Source organism: Epargyreus clarus, unplaced genomic scaffold, assembly GCF_041222505.1.
Source record: "Epargyreus clarus isolate Ecla_fem2 unplaced genomic scaffold, WU_Ecla_fem_2.2 ptg000035l, whole genome shotgun sequence".
Taxonomy (NCBI): domain Eukaryota; kingdom Metazoa; phylum Arthropoda; class Insecta; order Lepidoptera; family Hesperiidae; genus Epargyreus; species Epargyreus clarus.
The window spans coordinates 9,079,991-9,107,875 of NW_027332240.1; the positions used below are offsets into that span (position 1 = coordinate 9,079,991).

The 27,885-nt window shown below is 34.1% G+C and overlaps 1 protein-coding gene and 2 non-coding genes across 9 annotated transcripts; 1 reads left to right on the top strand and 2 right to left on the bottom strand.

Moving 5' to 3' along the window:
* LOC140756613 (facilitated trehalose transporter Tret1) lies at nucleotides 1-26,258 on the top strand. 7 transcript variants are annotated; one of them, XM_073092148.1, is made up of 8 exons: nucleotides 1-324; nucleotides 1,268-1,406; nucleotides 14,200-14,405; nucleotides 14,944-15,255; nucleotides 17,496-17,625; nucleotides 21,362-21,570; nucleotides 24,177-24,365; nucleotides 25,919-26,258. In XM_073092148.1, exons 2-8 carry the CDS (start codon nucleotides 1,316-1,318, stop codon nucleotides 26,150-26,152), a joined length of 1,371 nt encoding a protein of 456 aa, XP_072948249.1. In that variant the 5' UTR covers nucleotides 1-324; nucleotides 1,268-1,315; the 3' UTR covers nucleotides 26,153-26,258. The 7 variants fall into 7 exon arrangements, with proteins under 7 accessions (XP_072948249.1, XP_072948247.1, XP_072948248.1 ...); XM_073092146.1 differs by having other exon boundaries at nucleotides 1-277; nucleotides 1,244-1,406; XM_073092147.1 differs by having other exon boundaries at nucleotides 1-277.
* Nucleotides 23,030-23,101, bottom strand: TRNAE-UUC (transfer RNA glutamic acid (anticodon UUC)). The gene has a single exon. It is a non-coding gene; the product is annotated as a tRNA-Glu (tRNA).
* Nucleotides 23,543-23,614, bottom strand: TRNAD-AUC (transfer RNA aspartic acid (anticodon AUC)). Its single transcript has one exon. It is a non-coding gene; the product is annotated as a tRNA-Asp (tRNA).
* Nucleotides 26,259-27,885: the final 1,627 nt, after the last annotated feature.

Genomic DNA, 27,885 nt, shown 5'->3' on the forward strand with positions numbered 1-27,885 from the left:
TAGCCGCGTTGCGCTTACGCCTGCCCGTGTTTGTTTAGGCAAATTAAATAAAGTTTATTGTTATAGTTCGGATATAAAGTAAAATTACAAGTGTTTTAACGTTTATTCTAAGTGTTACTCATACTATGTGTTACTCATAAGTGTTGCGTTGTGTTGGCGTAGGATATTTATATATTCATATTCTGCGATATATATACTAATTTATGTTTCTGGTCGCAAATCTGGATAAGTAGCGGAAACATTAATTTGATTTTTATACATAAACTTGCATTTTTATGTAAGAGTGTTCTTATATATTTTTATTTAGAATTTCCTTCGAGAAAGGTCTGATTTTAATCCTAATTAATATTAGACAAAGCCGCTATGAAGCGTAGCAAATTTTAATTAGTATGCAAATAATTTTGCTTCAGTTGTTTTTTGTTGTGTATTTATAAGAGTTAAAGAAGTTTGTTTCAAAAAGTTAGGATAAAAAGTTCCCCCGCTGACAAAGAAAATTTATCTAAAAACCGGTATTTATAATTACCTCTCACACTTTGACTAAATGTGAGCGAGAAAGATACAAAACGCGTCATTTTGTAATACAATACAATATTTATTAGATCAATTTATAATTATGTATGTATTAGACGAATTATGAACTTTAATTATTTTAATCATATTAATTATGATATTTGACAATAAGAAAATTAAATATAAAGCAAACCGTCACATGTGAAATAGTTATTTGAAATTAAATTACTTAAATAATACTTTAATTCCATTTGACCTTGAATTTGGTTCGGTTCATTTATTTTATTGTGGAAGGTAATTTGTAGCAATTAAAATGAAATTAAAGTGAATCGGAATTTTAAATAGAAATCCATAATTATCGATGATTCGATTAGTTTCTATCATAGTCCACCGCTGGCTAATTATAAATTGGTAGATTTCACAAACATTTGGGAACTTTTTTAAACCCTTAAATGTGTAGGTTTCCTCCCGTCCCCTTATGTTTTCATTCATTATACATAGTAAAATTAATATCTGAACCTTAAAAACCATGAAAAGATTTGAACCTCGGACCCCTTGACTTAGACTCCGCGTCAATCACTAGGCTATCTGCATTTACATGTGATTCATATATTAGTTTACTTTATTCAAAAGATTAGACACAAACATTTTATTATTGTCTCTTGCATCCGCAAGTCGTTTTGTAGTTAGGCTCTTTGTTATAAAGCGGTATCTCATGATAAATACATTTCAGTGTTTATTTTCGTGTGTTATATAGTTGTGTGTTCGGTTAAAAACAATGGTACAGTTATAGTGTGGTGTCAAAATGGTTTTCACTATAAGTTCAAAGAATTTGGAAATCACGCAAGATGTGCCTAAAGGGTGTGTTTGGAAGCAGTACTTCTTGTCTTTTATGTGTGAGTACTTATTTATTTTTATTTAAAAATAATCTTCCATAAGTTTGACCATTATTTACATGTGTTCCATGTAAGTATACGGCTGACTTATTTACTTTTATCTAAAAATAATCGCCTAAATGTTTGACCACCACAATGTGTACCACACATTATGGTGGGCATAGAATTTATCGCTAATATTCCATGTGTGTGTTTTATTTATACAGCTGACTTACATATAAGGCTTATATATAGTTCGTAGGAGTCTCCATACGTTAGTTCCTATTGTTAAAACTCTCAGAAGGGTTTTCAAAAATGCAATATTTATTTATTTATTGTATAATAGTGTAAAATATACATTCTTCCATAATCTTCATCTTTATTCACTTATTTATAACGTTTCATTACAAAAGACAAAGAAAATCAGATGACATTTCATAACTCAAAACAAGACTGCATATTCAAGAAAAATATTCTATATTAAATTCTCGTGTCACAATGTTAGTTACCGTACTCCTCCGAAACGGTTTCACCGATTTTCACCTAATTTTACTACTACTACTATATATTTTTCACACCCCTAAGTGATAAGGGTTGTTCACCCTTAACATTTTTTTTTATGGCAACACAACGTTTGTCGGGTCAGCTAGTAAGAATATAAACGTATTTGAAATTGACGTAAATGATCAACAATCAGCAATTATGAGATCTATAAATGGATCAGTGTGATGTGACTGTAACAACATGTATTATTTATACAGCTGACTTACATGGCGACCATCTTAGTCTTCAGAGCAACGCTGTCGGTTTCAGGTAGAAATCGTACCTACTATAGCGTTGAACAAATGTTGACTATAGGTATAAAATATGTTTATATACCTATACACAAAATCTATTCAAGAGTGTTTTAGATATTTTTTTCTGATATCCGGAGGTTCCCACGGGAATAAGACCCGAACTTTTATTTCCTTCCGTTATTTATATTAGAGCGAGTCACGGCGAATGCTAGACAGTTTCAGTTTTTTTTTATAATATAGGAGTGGAGACGAGTATGCAGTCCACCTGATGGTAAGTGGCTACTGCCGCCCATGGACATCTGAAATTAAACCCACATAAGACTAGATTCCTACCTAAGGTCGGCCACAGATGCACCGCTACTCCTGTGGACTAAGCTGAAGCGCCTCGGCAAAGTATATCCCCTACCACACCCTTCAAACCATAATACATTTATCAACAATTACTATTTTCAATCATGATTTTATGGATAAATATAGCATAGCTTATATCTTCTTGTATATAAAATTCTCGTATCACAAATGTTAGTTACCGTACTCCTCCGAAACGGCTTTACCGATCTTCACCAAATTATATATGCATATTCACTAGGTCTGAGAATCGGCTACTACCTATTTTTCATACCCCTAAGTGATAGGGTTGTTCACCCTTAACATTTTTTTATTTATATGGCAACACAACGTTTGCCGGGTCAGCTAGTTTTATATAGAGGCAGCAAATTCATTTCCCATATATTTCATCCTTATATACTTCTTTTTTTTCTTTTAATATAACTGCGGAAGGTAATGTTTTTGATTTTATTTATTTATTTACGTCTTCTTGGCACGCTTTGCAACTCAATGGCTTGATGGATTTTAACATATGAGGTGTCGCTGGATTCATCTAAATTGCGGGAGTGCCTTAGGCTAAACTATTTCCCTTGTCAGCTGTTTGGGCAGTCTGGATTGTTTTATAATAATTACTAGAAAATAAATAAATTAAATAACCAAATCAAACACGCAATCGTGAATCGTATCAGTGAAACAGTAGATTACATTTTATCTTAATACCCTGATAGTAACGATATCTCTATCTCATTGAAAACCAGATTACAGGAATTATGAGATACTTGACTAGCTTCCGTTTGTGACTCTGTTCGTACATTATCACAAACATATTCGTTATTTCTATTTTTATCTGATTAATTATAATAATAAGAAATTATAATTATTTTTTTTATAATATGGAGTAGCAGACGAGCATGCAGTCAACCTGATGGTAAGTGGCTACTGCCGCCCATGGACATCTGTAATGGATTCCAGATAGGATTCGATGTTCGTACCGGAGGTCGGCCACAGATACGCCGCTACTCCCGAGGACTAAGGACTAAGGACTCTGAATGATATCTTACATCAGCGTTTCCTAGCCTTTTTCAGTCCTTGGGATATCAAGCACAGTTTTCACGGACCCCCTTAATAAAATAAACAGCAAAAAAAAAACGGATTAGGCATTTATTTTAGTTATTACAGATACAATTTTTTACAGGAGAACCAAAACAAAATTTGAATAACCAATTTACAATATATATTTTTTCTTGTTTTTATAGATTAATAATAGTGTTATACATCATTGGATGCATCTTTTTTATTTTTTTTTAAATATCGAGTGCTTAGATCACATTTTTCTAATAAAACTGGTTTGCTGATTTTTTGTTTTGCGGCACTTTTGCACTTAATGAGCGATTTATGTATGGTCCAGAGATAACACAGCGGACCCCCATACATATACTCGCGGACCCCCAGGGGTCCGCGGACCACAAGTTGGGAAACGCGGTCTTACATTACATATCTTACATACTTGAATGAGACCACTAGACGAATCAATCTATTCCCTAGTTATTCCAGGAAAAACAACATAAATAAATACTTTTATTGAAATAAATATAATGATCAATTTCTTGGTAATGCGAAACAATATATCATTATGAAGAAATATCACAAAAGATATAAGTTGGAAGAAATGGGCGAATTTCTAAACATCCAGTATTTCTGAAGCCTATATTAAGCGTTTTCAAAGAATCCATATCTCGAAATCTCGAAATCTTGATATTTGATTCCTTTTAATGCTTGAAGGGATCTATTTTCGATGAAAACAATATACAAGTATTGTATTACATAAAAAATGAAAAGATTTATATAAATATGCAACTATAAAAATGTCAATACCGGTACATTGATTAAAACGACCCCATACCTGTTTTTTTTTAGAAAATGCTTTTCAACAGTTTATAAAAGTGTTAAAAAGACGTCTTTGTCTTTTTCGGAGATTAGGCTAGATAATAGTCTTATCTCCGAAAGGGCTTGACTGATTTTGATGGACCTTATGCTGGCAGTACGATGAAATAATGAGGAGTAAATGTGGAATTATCTACATTAAGATAATTAGGGTTCTGCTACAAAAAAGATCAAATCAAATCAAATCAAATCAAATCAAAATTTTTTATTCAAAATAGGTTCTTTACAGATCACTTTTTGAAAGTCAAAGCAACTACCACCACTTCACAAGGTGTTTCGTTATGGAGAAGAAGCGGCGAAAGAAACTCCATAACACACATCTTTTTAAAAAAAAATGTTTTTGACAATGTTAACTTAACGTAATGGTACATGTGGAGCTGGAGCTAATTCAGACCACACCGTTTTGTCAGTCAAATAATCACTTACTTTATAGTACGCTTTTTTACATAGCGTTAGTTTAACGACATGTTTAAACTTTTTTTCTGTGAGATTCAAAATGTGGTCGGGTATTTTATTGTAGTAGCGAATACAGTTGCCCACGAAAGATCTAGCCACCTTACATAATCTATGTTTAGGAATTGCTAATTTATTTCTATTTCTGGTATTAAAGTTATGGTGGTTACTATTTTTTTCAAACATATCAGTGTGTTTTCTTACATACATAATATTTTCATAAATGTATTGACTATGCACCGTCAATATATTAATAGTGGGAAACAGTTCTCTTAGGGACTCACCACGCCGCAGACTATATATTGACCTTATTGCTCTTTTTTGAATAGTAAATATAGAGTCTATGTCAGCAGCACTGCCCCACAGTAGAATGCCATAAGACATAATGCTGTGAAAGTAACTGAAATAGACAAGTCTGGCAGTGGGTATGTCTGTTAACTGTCTAATTCTTCTGACTGCAAAAGCTGCAGTACTAAGTCTGCTGGACAAAGCAGAGATGTGGGGACCCCACTGGAGTTTAGAATCAATGGTAATCCCCAAGAAAACAGTTTCATTGACGAATTGCAAAGTCTCACCATTTAGAGCGACATTCATCCCCGTACTCCTTACATTTGGTAGCATAAATTTAATACATTTAGTTTTATTAGAATTTAAGAGTAGGTTGTTTGCATCAAACCAGTTCTGAATCCAACAAAGAGTTTCATTAATATCGTACATATCCTGTGATTGTCGTTTTACTCTAAACACCAAGGAAGTGTCATCAGCAAACAAAACAACCTCAGATAAATCCTTTACTACATTTGGCAAATCATTTATATAAACTAAAAATAGAAACGGACCTAGGATGGAGCCCTGAGGTACACCTATTTTAATATTAGAACCTGCTGATAATGCTCCATTTACTTGCACTCGTTGGACTCTATTGTTTAAATAAGAATTTATCAACTTTAGAGAATTTCCCTGAATACCATAATATTGTAATTTTAACAATAAGGTTTTATGATCAACACAATCAAAAGCTTTAGACAAGTCACAAAAAATACCTATAGCATCATGTGCTTGTTCCCAACAATCAAAAATATGTCGCAGCAATTGAACACCAGCATCTGTGGTAGAACGGCCTTTAGTAAAGCCAAATTGCTTTTGATGTAAAAGATTATTTAGTTTAAAATGAAGCAACATTTGGTGTAAGAGGATCTTTTCAAAAATTTTACTTAGAACAGGCAGTACTGAGATGGGTCTATAATTGTTGGGATCTTTAGTATCACCTGCCTTAAACAATGGAATTATTTTGCTATGTTTCATTAAATCAGGGAAACAGCCCTGATCAACACACATATTAAAAATAGTGACTAAGTAGGGAGCTAAAGTTTTAATGATTGATGTACAAACTTTTACTGACATTCCCCAAATGTCCTCTGTATTTTTAACAGTTAATTCTTTAAAAGCTTTTAATATGTCATTAATTAAAATATGTCTAAATTTAAATTTAATGTGACACTGACTTAAATTCTCTTTAAGGATGGTCACTGCTTTAATTGGGGATGATTTTAAAAATTTAGTAGTATTAAATGGTATATTCGAGAAAAAAGTTTCAAATTCTTGTGCAATTTCTTTATCTGAGGTAATCTGACCACGTTCAGTAGTAAGAGATACTTTACTGATACTTAATCTACAAGTTCGTGTTTCGGCATTAATTATTTTCCAAATTGTTTTAATTTTATTATCAGCATTTTTTATTTTATTATGTATGAACTTGGATTTAGCTGTCATACAAACTGATTTAAATATTTTAGAATATTTACGAACATATTCATTGAAGTGAGGGCTACAGTTATTCTCTCTTTCACTATAAAGCTCGAAAAGTTTACTTCTACTTAGACGAATACCTTTAGTAGCCCATTCACAAAAACTAAGTCTAGTACTCTTTTCATACCTAACTTCAGAAAATATTTTTTTAAACTCTGTGTGCACTGTGGAGAAAAACGCAGAATATAAATTATTAACACAAGTGCTATGGTTCAGAACTGACAACTTATTTAGTAGCACTTTATTATATTTTAATAAACGGTGACTTGTAATTGGTCTATGAAGAAACTTTATGTTCCCTTCCTTGAATATGTTGTATTGGATATGGACAGACTGCCCCTTGTGATCAGATTTAATATGATTTATTATAGATTTTTCAACTACAGAGCAGTTACAGAAAATGTTATCAATGCAAGTAGCAGAGGATGAAGTCACCCTGGTTGGCTCAAAAAAACTATATTCTAAGTTATATGATCTAAATAAGGAAAGTAATTTTACTTTCAATGTGGTGTTTTCTAAAATATTCACATTAAAATCACCACAAACAACAACATATTTCTTACATTTGCAAATAATATCCAAAACATTTTCCATTACACCTTCAAATCTAGAAAATGTTTCTATGTTAGGGGGCCTATACACGCTAACCACAATAAGGCTATCCAGCTCGACACATGATAATTCAATAACACGTTCAACCGAGAGCCCCACTATATCCAAGCGTTCTCTTGATTTTAAACCTTTACGAGTTATTATTAATGAGCCACCATGGATAGCTGACTCACGGCTGAACGAACTAGCAATAAAGTGATTTATATAGTTTATTTGTGTTTCACCTTGTTTTAACCAGTGCTCTGTTAAACAAATTATATCATAATTGTTACTCTCTAAAAATAACTCCAGTTCCAGCTCCTTACTTGAAAAACCCTGGATATTCTGGTGCAATATTTTTAGAGATGAAAACTTTTTATTGCTAGTTTTATTATTACTAAGTTTACCCATATGAAGACATTTATTTGAAATATGTCTCTTAATTTGCTTATTATTATTATATTCATATGAATTACTTACATAATTATTTATTGATATGTCAATGTTATTAAATGAATTACTATTTGACAATGGTTGTAAATTAAATAATTTGCCAGAGGTGCACTCTGTTGTCCTATCATTTAATTTAAATTTTCCAATGTCAAATTTAAATTATTGGATGTCAATAATTTTAAATTATTATTCTGCTCAATAGAAGCAGGTTTGGTTGCCAAGTTTTTGGCAGAAATGTCAAAATAAAATTCTAGCACAACAGCTATCCGTCTTTTATAAAATCTAGGTAGATAGTAATTATCCCCTGTCAAATAAAAATTCATACTAAACGAGTTAGTATCAATCAAATGAAATTTATTATTATTGCACATTGCAGTGTGCAAAGTCATATTTAACTTATATCTAATATCATTCTCTTCGACTGGCAAACTTTTACTATAGGGGAATGTAAACATTACAATTTCCTTTAAATTAAGTTTTAACAAAGTATCCAAGTAATGTAATAAATGCTTTTTGTTCACATTTCCCCTATTTCCTATAAAGATAACTAAGCTTGTATTATTCTTTAATTCAGTATTACATACATTATGCATAATCTCATGGAAAGATGCATTAGGCATACAATTATTTAATACTGATCGTCCCGAGAGAGAATAGATAGAGATATTTATTATATTTATTTATAGAGATATTTATTATATTTATTATATTTATAGATATTAGAGATATTTCATGGATTTTATCCCTGCTATTAATATTCAATCTATTTAATATTTTTTCTGCCAAGATTGACATTTGAAATTATCTGCCTACTAGAAAGTAAAAGTTTTGATCTTTGGTAGCAAAATATTGGACAAATTGGATATTAATAACGGGCGTTTTACGAAACCGCAGGTCAGAGCTACGAGTATATATAATAAGATAGAAACCATTAAGCAGACGGCACAAAATGTCGAGAAACCCAATCGGTATCGCCAATTTCTTTCCACCTCATAAAATCTTCGACGATTATGAGGCACTTTTTATCATTACACCCATCAGAGGATTCGGTCCTAAGCTAGGCAGATTAAATGGAGTACAAGGTTTAGGGTCTCGTTTTGTTTTAATACGAACAGTGTAAAGCGCTGCTGTGTTATAAGTTTGAAGAGTGTGGTAAGGAAGACATAGATACCTCGAACGACCTTAAAAGACCGCAAAATGATTAACGGTGAAATCAAATCAAAATGGTAACAATTTTTTATAGACGTAGCACACAGGATGTAAGTGGCTAAATTAATCCCAGATAAGATTAACAAGAACACAGACAAGAACACAGCTCCAAACAACCAAACAAGAACACAGCAGCGCTTAACACTGCTGTTATGAGGCAGTAATAGGTGTGGCGATGCTGCCTCCGAATTTGAATCACGAAGATTTTCTAACACATTTAAAGACCAGAACTTTATTATAATCCAAAATGGCGGCATTTCTATCCCTCGCTCCTAGTGAGCGATAATCAAAGAAAAGTTTATTATTAATAACATTAATTATTAGAACAAGTTACATGGTTACAAAGTTATATAACAGAAACTGTATTGCTATTCGATTGATCTACATTTGGTCAAAGGCCAGTTAGCAATTAGGCGGCAATTGATACTATAGCGTAATTATAATTGAAACACCGATTACAGAAATATATCCCTTATGTCAATGGAATAGAGGTCATAGTTAGGTGTACATATATTTTTCTGTGTCCAATGACGTACATTTGTCTACGAAATTGGTCTAGAATGGCCTATTGACACTTCCAGTCGAAGTTACTTAAGAGGTTCGTTTATTGTTTATTATAAGGCTGTTTCTATCCCGCTGCTGGGTTTTTTTTTTTATAATATAGCAGTAGCAGACGAGCATGCAGTCCACCTGATGGTAAGTGGCTACTGCCGCCCATGGACATCTGTAATCAACCCCAGATAGGATTAGATATTCCTACCTGATGTCGGCCACAGATGCGCTGGTACCCCTGAGGACTAAGCTGGAATGCCTCGGAAAAGTATGTCTCCCTTATCATACCCTTCAAAACGGAACACAGCAGCGCCTAACACTGCTGTTATTAGGCAGAAATAAGTGTGGCGGTAGTGCCACCGGAGTCGAACCACAAAGGGATCTGCCACCTTCAAAGTATAGTTCTAGAAGCGTAAAGTGCTCCTCCAGGGCAGAGCCAGATAAAAATAGTACATAACCGGGTATCTCTCCCACGGAACCGGGTACCTTTTTAAGGTTTCCCTCCTAGTCAACTAAAAAAGGTCTCGAAGAGCAAAAAGGGTTTAGGTCATATTCCACCATACTGGCTAAGTGCAAATGTGTAGACTTTGCTTTGAGATCGTTTTTACAGAACTCTCAGGCGTCTAAGACTTTAAAGTCTCCACGCCTGTTTAGATGGTGTGTGACCACATTGTAGCAACTGTTTCGGCCTGATAACAGCACTGTAAAGCGCTGCTAAGGTGTAGTTTAGAGGGTTAGGAAGACAGGAGACTTCTGAGCCATTTAAATTTAGTTCTCAAGGGGTCACGTTTCTATTGCCGACCTTGGGTAAGAATTTTACCTTATATGGGGTTGATTACAGATGTCCATAAGCGGCAGTAGCGACTGACCATCGGTTTGTTACACCTATTAATAAAAAACCTTGCGCTCATAGAAACTACGAGCAGATATAAGTACAATACAAAAATGCAAGACAAACCTATAACCATTTTTGTAGTCAGTTAATAGCAGTTAAATTAACAGTTCCTCTGGAGTTCTATTATGGTCTTTGCGCTACTTTAGAACCGGTTGCAAAGCAGTTATCTTTTCAACTCCAATGTCACTTCAATTTATATGTCCTTTGTGACAAACTTGGGCGGTATTCATAGTGGTATCGTATTTAGTCTTTTTTTAATAGAAGTAGCGAATGAGCATTTAGTTCACATGATGGTAAGCAATTGATGCTCATGGACATTTATTTATTTCGTCTCTCAAAAAACCGTGAGGGATTTAGACAGCTGATGGCCTTCACTAGTTGGAGAGGCACCGCAAGGAGAAGAAGATGATTCTTTCCAATAAAGTAAGGTTGTCATTGTCGTCAGCCCATTACTGTCCTGCTGCTGGGCATGGGTCTCGTCTCAGAGTGAGAGATTAGTTCATAGTTCACCCGCGCTAGTCAAATGCGAATTGGTAGTCAACACACCTTCGACAAATTTTTATAAAGTTCTCTCAGGTGTGTAAGTTTTGTCACGATATTTTCCTTCATTGTTATAGTACCTTAGTACCTAAAATTCATTTTTAATTTCTAATACCCTTATTCTTCTTCGTCATTTTCTTAATTGGTGAAGGTCGTGCCTGTTTTAGTAGGCCTTAGTGAATGATCTGACATCTACATCCATGCCACCCTGTCTTCAGCTTGTAATACGCCCATCATCATCATCACCCCATTGGTGCCCCACAGCTGGGCACGGGTCTCCTCTCAGAATGAAAAGGATTAGGCCATAATCCACCGCGCTGGCCGAGTACGTATTGGTAGACTTCACATACCTTTGAAAACATGTTTTTTAAAGATTTATCTGGTATGCAGGTTTCCTCACGATGTTTTTCTTCACCGTTTAAGCACGTGATAATTAATTTGTAATATGCCCATAACATAGAAAAATCATTAATTAAGAGACCGAGTTTCAATCACCATTCATTGCTTTAAGTAAAATAACGCAAACCGGTATTTGTCTAGGGAAAATCCCTATAGAATTCTTTGTAATAAACATCAAGATACTTTTCTTTTTTCTCTTATTTTTCTTTGACATCTAATTCTATTGACATCCGGTTCTGAAAGCCAATATCCGTCATACTTCCACGAGTATCTTATTAAGGTGAAAAAATAAGTATACAATATTTAAGTACTTAGGAAATATAACATTAGTAAAGTATAGTTAAGTAACCCGTACATTATACCAGTTATTATATGAAAAACAAAAAACGGCTGTGTAAAATCATTAACTGAAAAGAAAAGTAATTCCGCCTATGTTACACAATTTTAGACGAATTCAACGACCCTTCAGATATTAAAATCCGTCTAGCTTTTTGAGTGGCAAGGTATGCCAATAAGATATACACACTCCGAAAACATTACCTTCCGCAGTCCGATAAAAATAAGTTTTTTAATAATAATATTATCAATAGTATTTAGTTACAATTAGTATTTAGTTATCAGTCGTATATGAATAAAGTAATAGCTGGGGAGCCCAAGAGGGGATTTCGGGAGTGTCTCGAGCGCAATCATGAAAAATATCATATAACCTTTTCTTCATTCTTACATCTAATCTACAATTTACAGAATTTTATAGGTTCCAAGGACGCCCAAGTTTGTACACATTTAGCATCATGGACTCCCCTGCTAAAAAACTTTGTAACGTAAGAAAGTCTATGTAACTTATCGGGAAAAATTTATAGTTATAATGACTGTATGTATCCATTCGCGGTTCTACGATGCACTAATTAACATGATGTTAAAAACTGTCATCGAGTAGTACTTCAATCTTATCTTTGGTTGATTAAAGATGTATAGTTCAGTAAAATCATATTAGTAGTATATCGATGAGTAAAATGCTTTCATGAGAAAGTTGTTTTATAGTGATTCTTCTCCCGAGGAGTTCTACTAAGATATTGACATTCAAAAACAGTTTTTAGAAAAATCTACTTTGAATTTTATTTTTCCCTTTCTCCTGGCGTGGTATGAGAATGTTTTTGTTTTCGACAATATTTTGCTTTCAAATTTTATCTTGACATCATCTCGGTAAACGTTTTATTCATTGCGTCAACCTCTTGCACAACATTGGTAATGTTGCCAAATAAGCCGATAAGCCATAAGCCAAATAATGCCTAAAATATTAGTTTATCACGTTGTCATGAAGATGTTACAGCTGATTTTTTTAATAATTTAAGGATCAATTTTCTCATCCGCAAAATCGGATATTGTTGAGTTTGTTAACGTGGTCTCTTTTTGAGGTTTTAATTATATTTTATTGTGTCATCAAAACTTACCTTATATTTAAAAAAAATAACAGCAAATTTCGCAAATTGATTGATGATTATAATGATCAGGAAATTCACGTCACAATTTTTTAACACGCTTTTATTAGCTTGGGTTGTACGTTTGTATGTATGTATGTACGTAACTGTAACGGAATCTTTGAGCCCGATTTCTATCCACTTTGAACGTTCAGTTTACTTTAAAATTTTGAAGAATTATCAAAAACCGATGACAATACACGATTTTAATAATTTTGTACCATTGTCCTTATCAACATCCTCAGGATTAACGATTTTCGAGGCGAGAGAAAGCGCCTTATGGAGCGGAGCGTACAGGCAAAGTTACTAGATTGATTTTTAGCTATGAAAAATAATAATGTTATTTCCCTATAACTCAAATGTACTGAAACAAATCTATAAAGCCATCTTTTAGAATGATTTTTAGGATTCCGTACTCAAAGGGTAAAATTAAACCCTCTGCGGTCTGTTCGTGTGTCATTGGGCTTTATCTCTTAAATCGTAACACACACATCACTTAAATCGTAACAGACACTTGATTTTTTTACAAACGATGCATAATGGTGGTCGCTATAACAACAAATACTAAAAAATAATAAATAATTATAGTTCAAAAAACTAAAAAACACGCTTTTATGATAAAATCAACTAAAAAGTAGAAAATAATTTTCAATCTAAGAATCAATTAAGGAACAGTAAATAGTATAATCGTGGAAAAGGCGTGGGGTGCTCCACTTATCAGGTTCGAAAAGCACCCCACACTTGAGTAAAAGCGTGTTTTTGATGTGAAACATCTATAGCCGCACGTAAAACCGATTTCTGGCGTGGCGACGCATGCCGTGGCCACGCTATACGATTGTATATATATAAAGTCTATATACAGTAGTGTGTACGGTGTGGCGACGCGTCGCCATGTGCAATCGAATTCAATAAATAGTCATCGTTATCTGGAAAAAAATCGTAATATTTTATTTTATCACTATGACATATTTAGTTCCTATCACAATATGTTCTTTTCTGCATATTACTTTTACAAAATAATGTCGATGTTTCACATCTGCCAGGCGTCCCGTGACGGCTCACATTGTTTTTTTAGTTTTTTGAACTATTATTATTTCATAATCAAATTCCAAAGATCTTGTTGCTAAGACATACTAAGTTGGTTAGACAAATGAGACTAACCAACTTAGTCCTCAAGGATACCGTTTATTGTTACTTTACTTCAATTTGCATAATAATATGTATAGTATGATCTATGATCAATTAGCCTCAGGCTGACCACAATGGGACAATATCTACAAATGAGGTCACAGGTCTGAAACCATAACCTGCCGTTTTGATAATTGCATCGCATAATACCTTAATTTATATATTTTTATTATTTTCAGTAAGCTTCCCATTCTTCACGCAAGGAGTCCAGACAACGTCTCTATCAGCATCAGCTCACTCTGGACACTTTAGTATACCAGATGATGTACCATGGAGCACCACGGCGCTCATCGTCGGGACCATTTGCTCGGCGCCAGTACATTGCTACATCATCGACAAATGGGGGAGGAAGTTCGGGTTCTACGTTGTGATTATGCTGCAAGGTGTGAGTAAAATCATTTTTATCCAATCATTGTTAATTATTCCAAGAGTGAGTTACTTTCTGCCGAATAATTTGCCCGTGATCGTAATATCATAGCAGAATCGGTTCAATTTACTATATTAATAAAAGGCAGATAAGCATTCAGTATATCATGTCGAGTCCAAAGTCCTCAAAATAAACATTGCTTCTTAAGGAGGAAATTAGAATGCTTGAAACAAGCCTGTTTTGCAACCAACCAATAGAGATAAAGCTGAAACATTCGAGGCAGAAATAGATTTATGGTGATATTGTCGTAGTCAAATCGAAACTGTTTTACCACTGGCACATTGTTTAAAAGTCTATCATGGTATGTTATCCAATGACATTCAATTTGTATATATTATGTACATTTTGTATTTTTTTTTATATCAAGCATATAGTTAATTTCATTTTACTTCAATTAGTGATCAATTTAATGTTTTATTTGCATATTGTAAATAAATACCCCATAAGTCATTTAAATTCAATGTTACACCATAAATTTACCAAAAGTGATTTACAGATCTCCTGCATACCGCTGTTGCTATCCCCAAACGAAATCACAGTCATAATGCTCCACATCTTAGCCGGAATAACATCTGGGGGCCTTTTCACTGTCCTACCAATTTATATCCGAGAGATTTGCGCTGACGAGATTAGAGCGTCGATGGTGGCACTCATGGCCCTGATGACGTCAGCGGGATACTTGGTGGAGTTGGTGATGACGGATGAGACACTGCTGTACGTGATGGCTGGACTAGTGCTGTTCCAGTTCCTAGCGGTATTCCTGACCATTGAGACGCCCAGCTACTTGGTGATAAAGAATAAGTTGGAGGTGAGGATTTTGTTTTGAAAGCAGTACATAATGATGAAACCGAGATATCAAGAGATCATAAACTAAAACGGACAGGTAGAATTCCAAGTACTTCAACTCTGGAGGAACCATCTTCCGACCTAGGAATGGGCCTAATAACAGCAGTGTTAATCGCTGCTGTGTTTTGGATTGAAGAGTGTGATAAATAAGACATAGGTACTAATACGAGTCATCCCATATTTGTTCTCAGGGAGTAACAAATCATTCGTGATAGACCTCAGAAAAGGTATTATAATTAGAAATTGCGTCTTTGTAATTCGGTAATATTTCTGGTATTTCTCCGTTAGGAATTTATAAAGCTCGTTAACATTTTTGTCATTAAAAATGTTTTATCAGCAAGTTTCCTCAAATCCCGGCTCATGTTTCAAAGTTAAGTGGTTCTCGAGTTACACGCAAAATGAGAGTAAAACAAATAATAGAGACGAATGAAACATGATACGACGAAAAATTGAAGATTTCCTTGAAAATAAAAATAGAGAGAAATCCCAGTTGAATTCAGTGTCTGGTAAACTCAAATATAATTATATTTAAAAGGAAGACAATTTTGATAGACAGACGGACAGGAGCAAAATAATGAGTTTCGGCCATTGGTTTATCAAATTTAAAATAAATATATAGAAAACATATATACATAGTATAGAAAAACTAAAAAAACACGCTTTTATTGCTTATCGAACTAAAAAGTAGAAAGTAATTTAAGTTATCAAAATAATTAATAAATAAATTCAATTCAAAAATAATAATTCAATATTTTTGAGCACCTCTAGTACCTGATAAAAGTCCACTATGTCAATCGATAGACATTTAATACAGATTGTCAACATCTATCGAACATTGTATAACATTGATTACCTACAATGAATGGACGATGACCACGTTTTGTGACGTCACTTCCGTTCCGGTCCAATGAAGCGCAACTACTTCACTACTTTAGTACTATACACGTGATTTTGTTTACTAGTAATTCGATAATCGATTTATTCTATTCTTAAGAATAGCGTTAAGAATAGCGCACGATTCGATTATCATTGTTTGTGGTTCAAACGAGTATAATTGTTGTTTCCGACTTCAACAGTTTTTTACGCACTAAGTGGAAAAAATGTAGGTTTTTCAATTATTATTACTCAATTTGGAGGGTAATTTCTTTTATTATTATATGTATGTATTTTTACTATAATTGCTAGGTCTTCTATTATAATAATAATATAATATATAATTTATTGTACCCACAACATGAAATAATAAAGAAAACATACTAATATAAAACAATATAATAGGCGGCCTTATCGCTAATCAGCGATCTCTTAAATAATTAAACTGTCTGTAATAATAATTAAACGTCCATTATAGATTCTTCTGTTTTATGCAAAAAAAAAAACATTTAATTTCATGACGATCTTATTCATTTGTAAAATTACCTATTTGGTAATTCAATTGTGTGTGTGTGGTGTGTGTACTTCGAAGAACGCTTTGTGGAACACCTACTCGTATTTCTACTACTACAGTAGGTAGCGTTAAGCGCTGCTGTGTTCTGGTTCTGGTTCCTATCTGGATTTGATTACTAATGTCCATGGGCGGCGATGCCACTTACCATCAAGTAGACTGCGAGCTCGTCTGCTACTGCTACTCCTATATTATAAAAAAATGTTTTTTTCGCGAGAATATTTCATCGAAGTCAGTTCAATTCCATCTAATGATAAATGGTTACTAGCATGAATAGCTGTAACCAACTCAATAGAACTGGGGACTACCTGAAGATAACAAATGCGTTGCTACTGCTGAGGACTTAGATGGTCACGTCATATCGGCCGGCATCCGATATGAGGTGAGGCAACGGTGGTAGAGCTCTCTATGGGCTCTCTATGGACTCCGGCGGCACCACCGCCACACCTATTTCTGCCTGATTACAACAGTGTTAAGTCCTGTGTTCTGGTTTGAAAGGTGTGGTAATGGAGATATACTTTTCTGAGGCATTCAAGCTTAGTCCTTAGGAATACCGGCGCATTTGTAGTCGACTTCAAATGAAAATCTAGTTGTGTCCAGGGTTGATTGCAGATGTCCATGGGCAGTAGGAGCTACTGGCTCATATCCTACTTCTACATTATTATTAAAAAAATAATTATAAAAAAAATCCTGGTTAATGCCAGCGTAGTCGAAAATGAAAAGGTTATATCAATTTTTATGTAAATACTAATTTACAGGTAGCAACCGAGAATCTGGCAAAACTAAAATGTGTGGATGGGGACAATCAGCTGGTGATCGAACAAGTTAGCAAACTTAAGGACGAGAGCGAAAGGGCTAAGATGAACGGCACCAATGTTTTAAAGATATGTAAGTAATTTGGAATCTTAAATAGTTTTAAAAAACCGTGCTTAAAGTGTAGTACAATACATCGAGATATGACAGAGATTTTTGTACTAAGAAGAGATTTAGTATTTAATTATGAGTAAACTGGTGTACTAATGGACAAAGTTCTTATTGAACTAGTGCCTACTACAAAGCTCTTAGTAAAATTCTTAAATATTCAAAGTTAACTAGTGCCTACTACAAAGCTCTTAGTAAAATTCCTTAAAATAATATTTGTATTGAAACGATTACGGCGCGGTGTTCTCGCGCGAAGAATAACAGCCCAAGTACTCATGCTACGCATACATAATTACAATATGCATGCATTTTGGTGATTGCAGCATTGATGCATGCTTATATAACGCAATAATTTCAACGAGGTTCCATCCACATCAATTTGACCCGTGGCGGTCCTCCACGGTTCGGTTCGTACGGTCATTTTTGCCGCGTACCTGCAAAATGTGGAATGAACTTCCTCCTGAGGTATTCCCTCAGGACTATGACATGGGGCTCTTGAAGAGGGGTGTAAAAAGAACTCTCCTTCAAAGCCGGAGATGCATTGGCGACTCATCTGGTGTTGCGAATGTCCATAGGCGACGGTGACTGCTTTCCATCAGGTAGCCCGTCTGCCTTATCGTTAGGTTAATTATAAAAAAATAAAAAAGACTTGCTGCGCTCGGTCGTGGTAGTGAAAATTGCGCTTGGATGGATGATGATGGATATAGAACAAAAGTAGCGACCAGTACATCAATGTGTGAATCTTCCGAAGCAAATTTTTCGATCGCCAACAAAAGTAGCAATTGTGCTAGGGCCTTTATGAAAAAATCGCAAATCGCTCGCGATCAAACTGCTGCTATCAATTATAGTTTCTTTAATTCTATTTACCTTTAACAATAACGTCTACATAGCTTTTGTATGATGTTCTTGAAAAGCAGTCAAATCTTCGATCGCCGACAAGTTGCATATTTGCTACAGCCCTTATGATAAAATCGCAAATCGCTCGCGGTAAAAGAAGTGCAACCGTGGTTTTAACAATATTTTCTATTTACTTATTGTGTAATATGCTTAATAATATGAGGCTGGGGATTTGCTATGCATCTGTATTTCAAAGGAGAGTCAAGCGTGATCTTGTTGTGAGTAAAAGGTTCCGTGGATGGAAATAGAATTAAATAAACTATTTCACGGTAGACATAACACATAATTGAGATTTTTATTAACAATCTCTCAGATATGTAGGTTTCCTCGCCGTGTTTTCCTTCACCGTAATAATTAGCATGTGTAAATTAATTTCTAATAGACACAGCTTAGAACAATTACATGTGGCTTGTGATTTGAACCTGGGACACTGAATAAGACTGAATTTCAACCACTAGGTTATCAGTGTCCATACACTATAGACCATCATAATATTTATGAAAATATACAAAAATATAAACTTAGTTTATCGAATTTTAGTCAAAAAACCTTTTAGAAATATTAATATTGATGCTTGAGTATAAAATATTTTCGATAACATACGGACTCCTAAACTTCAGACTTTATTTGCACGCCAATATAACATAAGCACTTTTAAGTTATTTCCTTCGGGAGTTCAGCTGTAGCCTACATCTGTAAATCGTGGGTAAATGAAACGTATTAAATAGATATTAATAATATCAAGCGTTCCTTTGCGGAAATCTATGTGAAAATCCATTTTAAACTTAGGATACGTACTTTACCTAAGTAAGAATCGAATTTAGATTCTTTTCTTGCGTTACGAACAACAAATATCTTGTATAGTCTGATTCATAATTAGGTGTCCAAAATGTAAACAAAGAAATGTGACTGTCAAAAACTTTAATAAACTCAACAAAAAACTAAAACTTTAACAATTATACACAATTTAACAGATGCGCCATGAAAATGAGAAAACATTCGAGTTCGATCACAAATATAAATAATAAAAAATGTAAATTAATTTTAATTTATTTAGATTATTATTTTAATACTGTTGTATTACTTTAATATCGTCAAAAATAAGAAACTACCATTTGAAACACCTTTGTTTACATTTTGGACACCTAATTATGAATCAGACTATAGACGCCTACACCAAGCTACAATCCACGAAAAACGTTTTCAGATTCAAAATGCAATCGGTATTTCGATGTCCAACTTTTTCGAATTTAAAATTCAAAGCGATGTTTCGATATCCAACTCGTTTGAATTCAAAATTTATTAAATCAGTATTTCGATTCCAACTTTTTCAAATTTGTTGAAGGTGGTAGAACACTTTATGGTTCAATACGATCGCCAAACTTATTTCTGCCTAATAACAGCTGCGTTAAGCGCTGCTGTGTTCCGATTTAAAGGGTGTGATAAGGGAGACATAATTTTCCGAAGCGGTCCAGCTTAGTCCTTAGGGCAAGCGGCACACCTGTGGCTGACCTCATCTAGGAATCTAGTCTTATCTGGGGTTGGTTACAGATGTCCATGGACAGTACCTACTTACCGGGTGGACTGCATGCTCGTTTGCTATATTCTAAAAAAGATAAAAATGCAATGTTACCCCTTTTTGCGATCGACTTCTGTACCCTTAGTATGAGTTTTTACGTTTTGACAAAAATGACTGTTTTTGTTTTTGTTTACGTATTTCCCAAACATTACAAATCAGTTCTGATACAATCCGCTGGGGGCGTTGATTGGAAATGTATGGGCAAATACGTGAACAAATACCAAAACAGTAATTTTTGTCAAAACGTAAAAATCATACTAAGGGTGCAGGTCAAAAAACCCTTTCATAACCAAAAACGTGTGACTTATGAAAATGACGCCCCGTATGGCAAAAATGGTAGAATTTAACCTGGATCATAAAAATTTATGTTAAATCGGTGGTAACTTATATTTATAGTCCATTCTCTGTTATAGCATCATTAGGGGCAGTCTTTATAAATGGGAATATTACTCTTGGTCGGGTTTCTTAAGAGTTTAAACCTTTGAAGTATTGCAAGGAAGTAAACGAAATAAGCATTTTTTCTTTAGCTAATGATTTATTATGAAAGCTATGGATTCCGATCCACCTGGTGTTAAGGGCATTAATACTTCAGTCCTGAGTTTGCAAATTATCTATACTAATATTATAAAGAGGAAAACTTTGTTTGTTTGTTTGATTGTAATGAATAGGCTCATAAACTACTGGACCGATTTTAAAAATTCTTTCACCATTCGAAAGCTACATTATCCACGAGTAACATAGGCTATATTTTATATGAAATATATTTGATAAATAGATTTTGAGGCTGTACAAAGTTTGCCAGGTCAGCTAGTCAAATATAAAGGGAATCGTTGGTAAAGCAATAGGTTTGCTACAAGGATTAGACTTAGATTTGGAAAAATTAGTAATGCGATTACATTTCTGCCTAATTACTATGAAGGGGATAAACGATAAATACTTACACGTTTCAACCAACGCTCGTTATTAATATTCAATTTATCCAAATTTTACCTACCACAGATCGATTTTTAACAATGACCAAAGTCCAATCAGAGGTCGGGTAGCCTGAGTTTTAAATTGAAATGTCTGATTATAGTAGTATAGGCCGCGCCAAACTGCTAGTCCGGTCTGAAGTTGCAGCGAGCTGGTGTAGTCATACAATTTGCTATGGCGACGCAATTCATTTCTATATTCAGAGCTACAAAATAAATAAACAAAACTTAAAAATAACTTTATATAATTTCACAGACAGGAACAAAATATGGCTTGACGCGACCAAAATAGGTCTGGTCCTCTACACCGTGATGGTATTCAGCGGTTCCATCGTGTTCCTGGACCAGGAGAAGACGCTGCAGCAGCTGGAAACCACCGCAGACCCTGACAGGATACTGGTTCCTGTGTGCTTGAGCGCTGGTGGCATCACCACCGTCATCTTCATGAGGTTCCTGGAGAGAAAAGTGAGTGAGTAACTATTTGTTTATAATAACAAAAATATAAACAAAACGTCTACCACAATTGCCATATCCAGTACCGGAGTACTTTGGATCCTTGTAATATTTCACCGTTCTCTAGGTCAACCCACCTACAATAATTTGAAGGCGGTAGAACCCTTTGTGGTTCGACTGTAGCGGCACCACCGCCACGCCTATATCTGCCTAATAACAGCAGTGTTAAGCGCTCCTGTGTTCTGGTTTGAATGGTGTAGTAAGGAAGACATACTTTTTCAGCGTTTCAGCTTAGTCTTCAGGTGTAGCGGTGCATCTGTGGCCGACCTTAGGTAAGAATATCGAATCCTATCGGGGGTTGATTACAGATGTACATACATCAGGCGGACTGCATGCTCGTCTGCTATTCCTATATTATAAAAAAACATGACTCGTCTATTTAAGTAAAGACTATTTTTGTTTTATTTTTCTGTACGCCTTATAGGTATTGTTATTTATAAGTTTTTTTTCTCTGTAATTTCAAGTTTCTATTACGCTTCATAAGATAAATCCACATCTATGTGACTAACGGGCAGACGGCGGAGGCTTAGTAATAGTGTACCCTATGGGTACGGAACGTTTGAACGTTTTTAAAAAATGTTTATTTTTTTAAAAACGTTCAGTATTTACAGACATACGAGTAGATTAGTAAAGATACTTCGCCGCCTTGAAATTGAATGAAGCCACAAACGGCTTATTTTAGTAAGTTCTTTTTTTGAATCCTTGACAAATAAAAATATTTTTAGAGAAAATTTACGAATAAATAACTAATTTACGTAATAATTACGTAATTTACGTAATAAATAAATAATTATTTCAAATATTTTAGGGACATTTTAGCACGGAGACGTGGCAAAACTTTTTTACGCAACTATTTCAATTCTCAAAACTGGGTACATTTTCTTGTTAGGAGTGAGTAATCTTTACTAATCTATGTTTACAGGGTACATTCTGAAAATGTTGTATACAAAAGAAATAATATTTTTTATTTATTAAAGGTTCACCAACGTAGCATACACTTATATAAATTACATTGCAAAAGTTAGATAAATAAGTCGTGTACCCACAATGAAAGGTGAACACGGCATTCACAGAATTGTCGCTCTAATAAATTAAAATATATAATGAGATTAAGATTACAATTTACATTAAATATAATTAAGAATATACATTATACAATTTTATACAATTCATAAGAACTTAGATAAATTAAATATATTGAAATTAAATTTAAATTTAAATTTAATACATTGAAATTATATAATAGTACAGTAACAGTAGTAAAAATTAGAATAAGAATAATATTTTTATAATACAATGATTTTACTTATAGACTATTAAATACATTTTGATACATTTTCTTTGGATTAATTTGTATATAAAAAAATGTAATATTAAAGACAAAATAAAAAGACGGCGACATGTTAACGGATTCCCGTACCGGGAATCGAACCCGAGCCTCCTGGGTGAAAGCCAGGTATCCTAGCCACTAGACCATACGGGATATGATGGAAATGCTAAAATACCGGTATAATACTTACTAATGCAAATTCCCCATCCATATCTTAAAGTTTATTCTTATTCTGTACTCTTAGTATGAGATTTACTTTTACTCGAAAACGTTCAACGTTTACGAATTCGCACATACAGCGCTCCGGTGGAGCATATCGGAACTAAAATTGCGCACTTTATTTCATAACTATGTAATAAAGCAACACTTATTTGAATTATTAATTAATTTGTAGTGACATAGAAGTCGGTTGTATTTTTATTTTTTAAATGTATATTTTGTATTTTAAAATATATTAAATCTCTAATGGCGTAAAAAGGAGTTTTGTGAAAGTTTATATTGTTTTTGCGATATAATTTACGCATGCAAATACGTGTGATTTCGTACGACTAGTATGAAATAAAAACTAAGAAAAAACAAGGCTCAATCTGAGAATTCCCGTACCGGGAATCGATCCCGAGCCTCCTGGGTGATAGCCAGGTATAATAGCCACTAGACCATACGGGATGTATTGGAATCGGTAAAAATATTCTTCCTATCTTACAAATTCTAAAAATATAATAAAGGGTAATAATAATGGCAAATGTTTGTGAAAATATATACATCTTTAGAGATTGTATCTTTTTGTATCAAAAATATTTTTTTAGATTTAATTATATAGAACTTTTCATTTTTTTATAATATAGGGATTATAGGCGAATATGTACTCCAAATGTTAGTGATAGCCTAGTTATTAAGAAACTCGGCCTCTTGATCAATTGGTTGAGGTTCAAATCCAGGCACGCACCTCTGATTTTTCAAAATAATTTACTTATTAGAAATTAATTAACACTTGCTTAAACGGTGAAGGAAAACATCGTGAGGAAACCTGTACACTTGAGAAATCTAAAAAAAGTTTTCTAAGGTATGTGAAGTCTACCAATACGCACTTGGCCAGCGCGGTGGACTATGGCCTAATCCTTCTCATTCTGAGAGACCCGTGCCCAGCAGTGACAGTAATGGGTTGATAATGATGATGTTATACATGAATCAGTGTGATGTGACTGTAACATGAAAATTTTACTTCCAGTATTATTTGACCTTCGCCTATTCAACCATGGTGCTGTCGATGGGAACGCTGGCGGTGTACACCCAGGCTGATTTAACGGTGACAGAGTTCCGATGGGTTCCCATCGTGTGCTTGGCTATCCTGGTCTTTAGTTATGGCATGGCATGGAGCATACCCGCTGTTATAATGGTGGAGATTCTGAACATAGAGGTAAGTTCACATTTTTGAATTAAAACTTATTTATGCCCGATGAGAGGCACAAACGATTGGCGTTAGCTACACTGGGACGTCTTACCCCCCGGGCGCACATATATTGCGGCAATGTCAACATAAGGGCGGTGGGCAGGAAATTCGGGTCTCGAGGATACCCTCTTTGCCCGGGAAGATTCTCAGGTGGTCGAATGCCCCCTGGATTTATATTTATTCATAATAATATAATGTTATTTAAAACATTATATTATAATGAACAAGTATCAAAAATAGATAAACACCGCTGTTAAGTGGGTGGTTCGGTACTTGTCGCGTCGTTACCGAGCGGACGGTCGGGGGAATTGGCGGTACGATTTGAAACGGAAATGGTTACGTTCGGGCGTTACATTAAGGAATAATATTTAATTATTATTAATTATGAATGTAATTTATATATCAATAATTTTGTAGAATTTTTATTTTGTAATAATTTTACTTATTGCGTCTGTAAACATTTAATAACAGCGCATTTGTCATCTGCCTAAATATCTATTTAATATGACATTGATACAGATATATAAGTGACTAGTTGTTGCCCGCGGCTTCGCCCGCGTTTAAAAGAAAATAATATGACATACTAACATACATAAAACTGAAAATTCGTAACTTCATTGGAATGGCAGTGGCGCCATCTGGCGTAAATTGGTCGTACCAACTCTGAAACCTTCGTGGGCTCATGGACAACAACTTTGCTAAAGATCATCACTTGATCAAATGCCTAGCTTACGATTAATTCTTACTAATATCCATTAAAATAATCGATTTTTTTGGTCCAAAAGATAGATTCTCCGATTAATTGATCTTACATCGCCATCCCTAGTTCCCGTGGGATTTCAGGGATAAAAACTATCTTGTGTCCTTTCTCGGGTCTCAGACTATCTTTGTACAAAATTTCATTAAAATCGGTTCAATGGTTTAGGCGTGAAGAAGAGACAACCAGACAGACAGAGTTACTTTCGGACTTATAATATTAGTAAGGATATTGACCACTTACCATCAAGTAGACTACGCACTTTATGACATAATATATTAAAAAAGTTTGCTACCACTTTATCTTAGAGAAGTAATATTAAGTAACTTTAGACAAGTTTGGTTAGTGGTTAGTAGGGTACCCATTCGGTCGAATTTATTCGGATTTGTCCTGAGTATGAAGGCAAAGTACTGAAGAGCAATTCCTTTTATAATTCGCTGAGTAATCAGAGCAAGCAATAATTAATTAAGTAAAACATTTTTTTATCTGTTGTAAAGGATTTTTTTAAGGATTTCCGGGCATTAACTAATTGATTGCATGCATTACTTTATAATACGCAGGGATGCGTGCCTGTGATTCAAACTACGGACTCCTCGATCCAGGAACCTAGTTTCAACCATTAGCCCATCACTACTTCATTTATAAAAGTCTTATTTTGGTTAAATTGGATTTTTTAGCAATTTTATAAAAACCTTGAAAGCAGCAAAGTTTAATTTCAAATTACTAGTTTTCCTTTACTAATTATATTTTTTTTTAATTTCAGATCCGTTCAAAAACACTAGGTATCATCTACACATATTCACAGATACTGAAGCTAATACACGTTCACACATTCCAATATTTGAAAGAAAGTATTGGTGTGTACACACTTCTCTATATCTTCTCGTGTGTGAACTTGTTTGGAGCGGTGTACACTATCTCCAAAGTTCCCGATATAAAGTTGAAAACGGTCAGACAAGTTGAGCGGCAGCTGAAACGGATACCGATTTTGAAGTGATGTTTGGTATTTTAGTATAAGATCTATTTAGCTAATTCATATCATCGTGTTAAGTGCATATTGTAATATTATGTTTATTTCTGTAAATAAAAAGCTTATACTTGTTTGTTTATTTATAATTATTTTTCTGTCCAGTAAATATTCCACAAGTAAATTAGTTTTAAAAACTTACTAAAATTTTGTGGTGACAGATGTACAAAGTTAAGCAACGTCGGGTGCAGACAGCAGTTGGATGGGTGACCATGAGTAGCTTAACCTGCTCGAGGTCTTCTCCCAGGTGTAGAGGGATCTGTGCCCAGCAATGGTCTTAAAATCTTAAAAAGATAGCAACCAATAAAATAAAAACTACTTATGACAGTTTATTTTCTTTTCTTCTCTTTCACAAGCAATCAACATCGATAAGGACTAAACAGTGTGGTTATACAATTTTAGGTACTTATTTTAGTCGTCAGAAATTCGTTTTTAATCGATACCACATTTATTCCACATCATGACAACCATATTAGAGTTTAGGAGCGACATCAAAGCTCTCTTTTAAACAAGATTACTTTAATCCCTTACTTTGTAGAGATTTAGAAGTTGTATTTGGTAAAATGATTTTCTAAAAAGCATTGTCGTGTTTAAACACGGTTTGCGATTGGATTACATTTATTTCTATATACGGGGTGAAACTAAAAGTGTATTCGTTTAGTTAATATCGAAAAATCGTTTTATTACGGTTTGGAAAGTAGTAAAAAGTATTTTTATAAAATTGAGCCTTTCCTTTAGCACCATTATATTATTTTAAGTCTCAAAGTACTAGTCTAAAATGCTTAAAGTTATGGCCCTTACAAACCTTTGGGCATTTTCGATATTTCCTATAATTTTGGAGTCATTGACACCTTATCAGAAAATCACCATATGTATGTTATGTATTATAGAATCTTTATTTTATTTAAAACCATCTCAATTGACAAAAAGCCCTGTCTCTAAGGGCTCGTTTGCATTTTCGCTATTTCCTATATATCAGACTGTCATTTTCGCCTGATTAAAATCAACCTGTATAACTACTATTATAATATTGTGCATAGAGACAATGACGTCAGTAACATGCCAAGTCAAGTACAGCGTTGATAAATGACAACTTAAGTAATTGCTTCAACTGAAATATTTTATAGCTACCACGAAAGGCTTTGTTCGTGCATTTCTCGCGGGCTTCGGATCGTTTTCATTAACCCTAGGATGCCTAATGCTTGTTATTAATCTATCAAATTTTTGCCTACCTAAAAATCGAAATTTGTCAATATCTATGTAGTATGGGCAATTGACAAATTTTCATTCTATGTACATCTATTGAATATATTGCTTGTTAAAGATATAACTTTACCATTTTGACCATGTCTAGTATCACAGATTAATAAATAGTTACTACGTAACAGATACATCACTCCCATACAAAAGCGAAAATACCTACGCTATAATAGCCTACAAGATCTTTTTATAATACCTGTTATGCAGAACGAGAAAAAATGTACTATAAGTACTGGCGCATAGAGTCGAGATTGTGTTGCCGGCCGTACGAAACACGTCATCGTAAGAATGCGCTAGGGCTGTAGCTATGATGATAATTCTAATAAAACGAATGTTGCGATTCAATCACATTTTTTATTAGTCAATCAAATATACTTTAGTTTTATATAGTGATTTATAATTTTTTCCCCTTTTCTGAATTCTCTGTTATTAAATTTTTAAGT

Bases quoted from the DNA above. Each gene is read 5' to 3' on its own strand.
- LOC140756613 (XM_073092148.1), top strand. From the start codon at position 1,316: ATGGTTTTCACTATAAGTTCAAAGAATTTGGAAATCACGCAAGATGTG. The intron at 14,406-14,943 runs GTGAGTAAAATC...AGTGATTTACAG, and splicing joins TTGTGATTATGCTGCAAGGT to ATCTCCTGCATACCGCTGTT. The intron at 15,256-17,495 runs GTGAGGATTTTG...ACTAATTTACAG, and splicing joins TGATAAAGAATAAGTTGGAG to GTAGCAACCGAGAATCTGGC.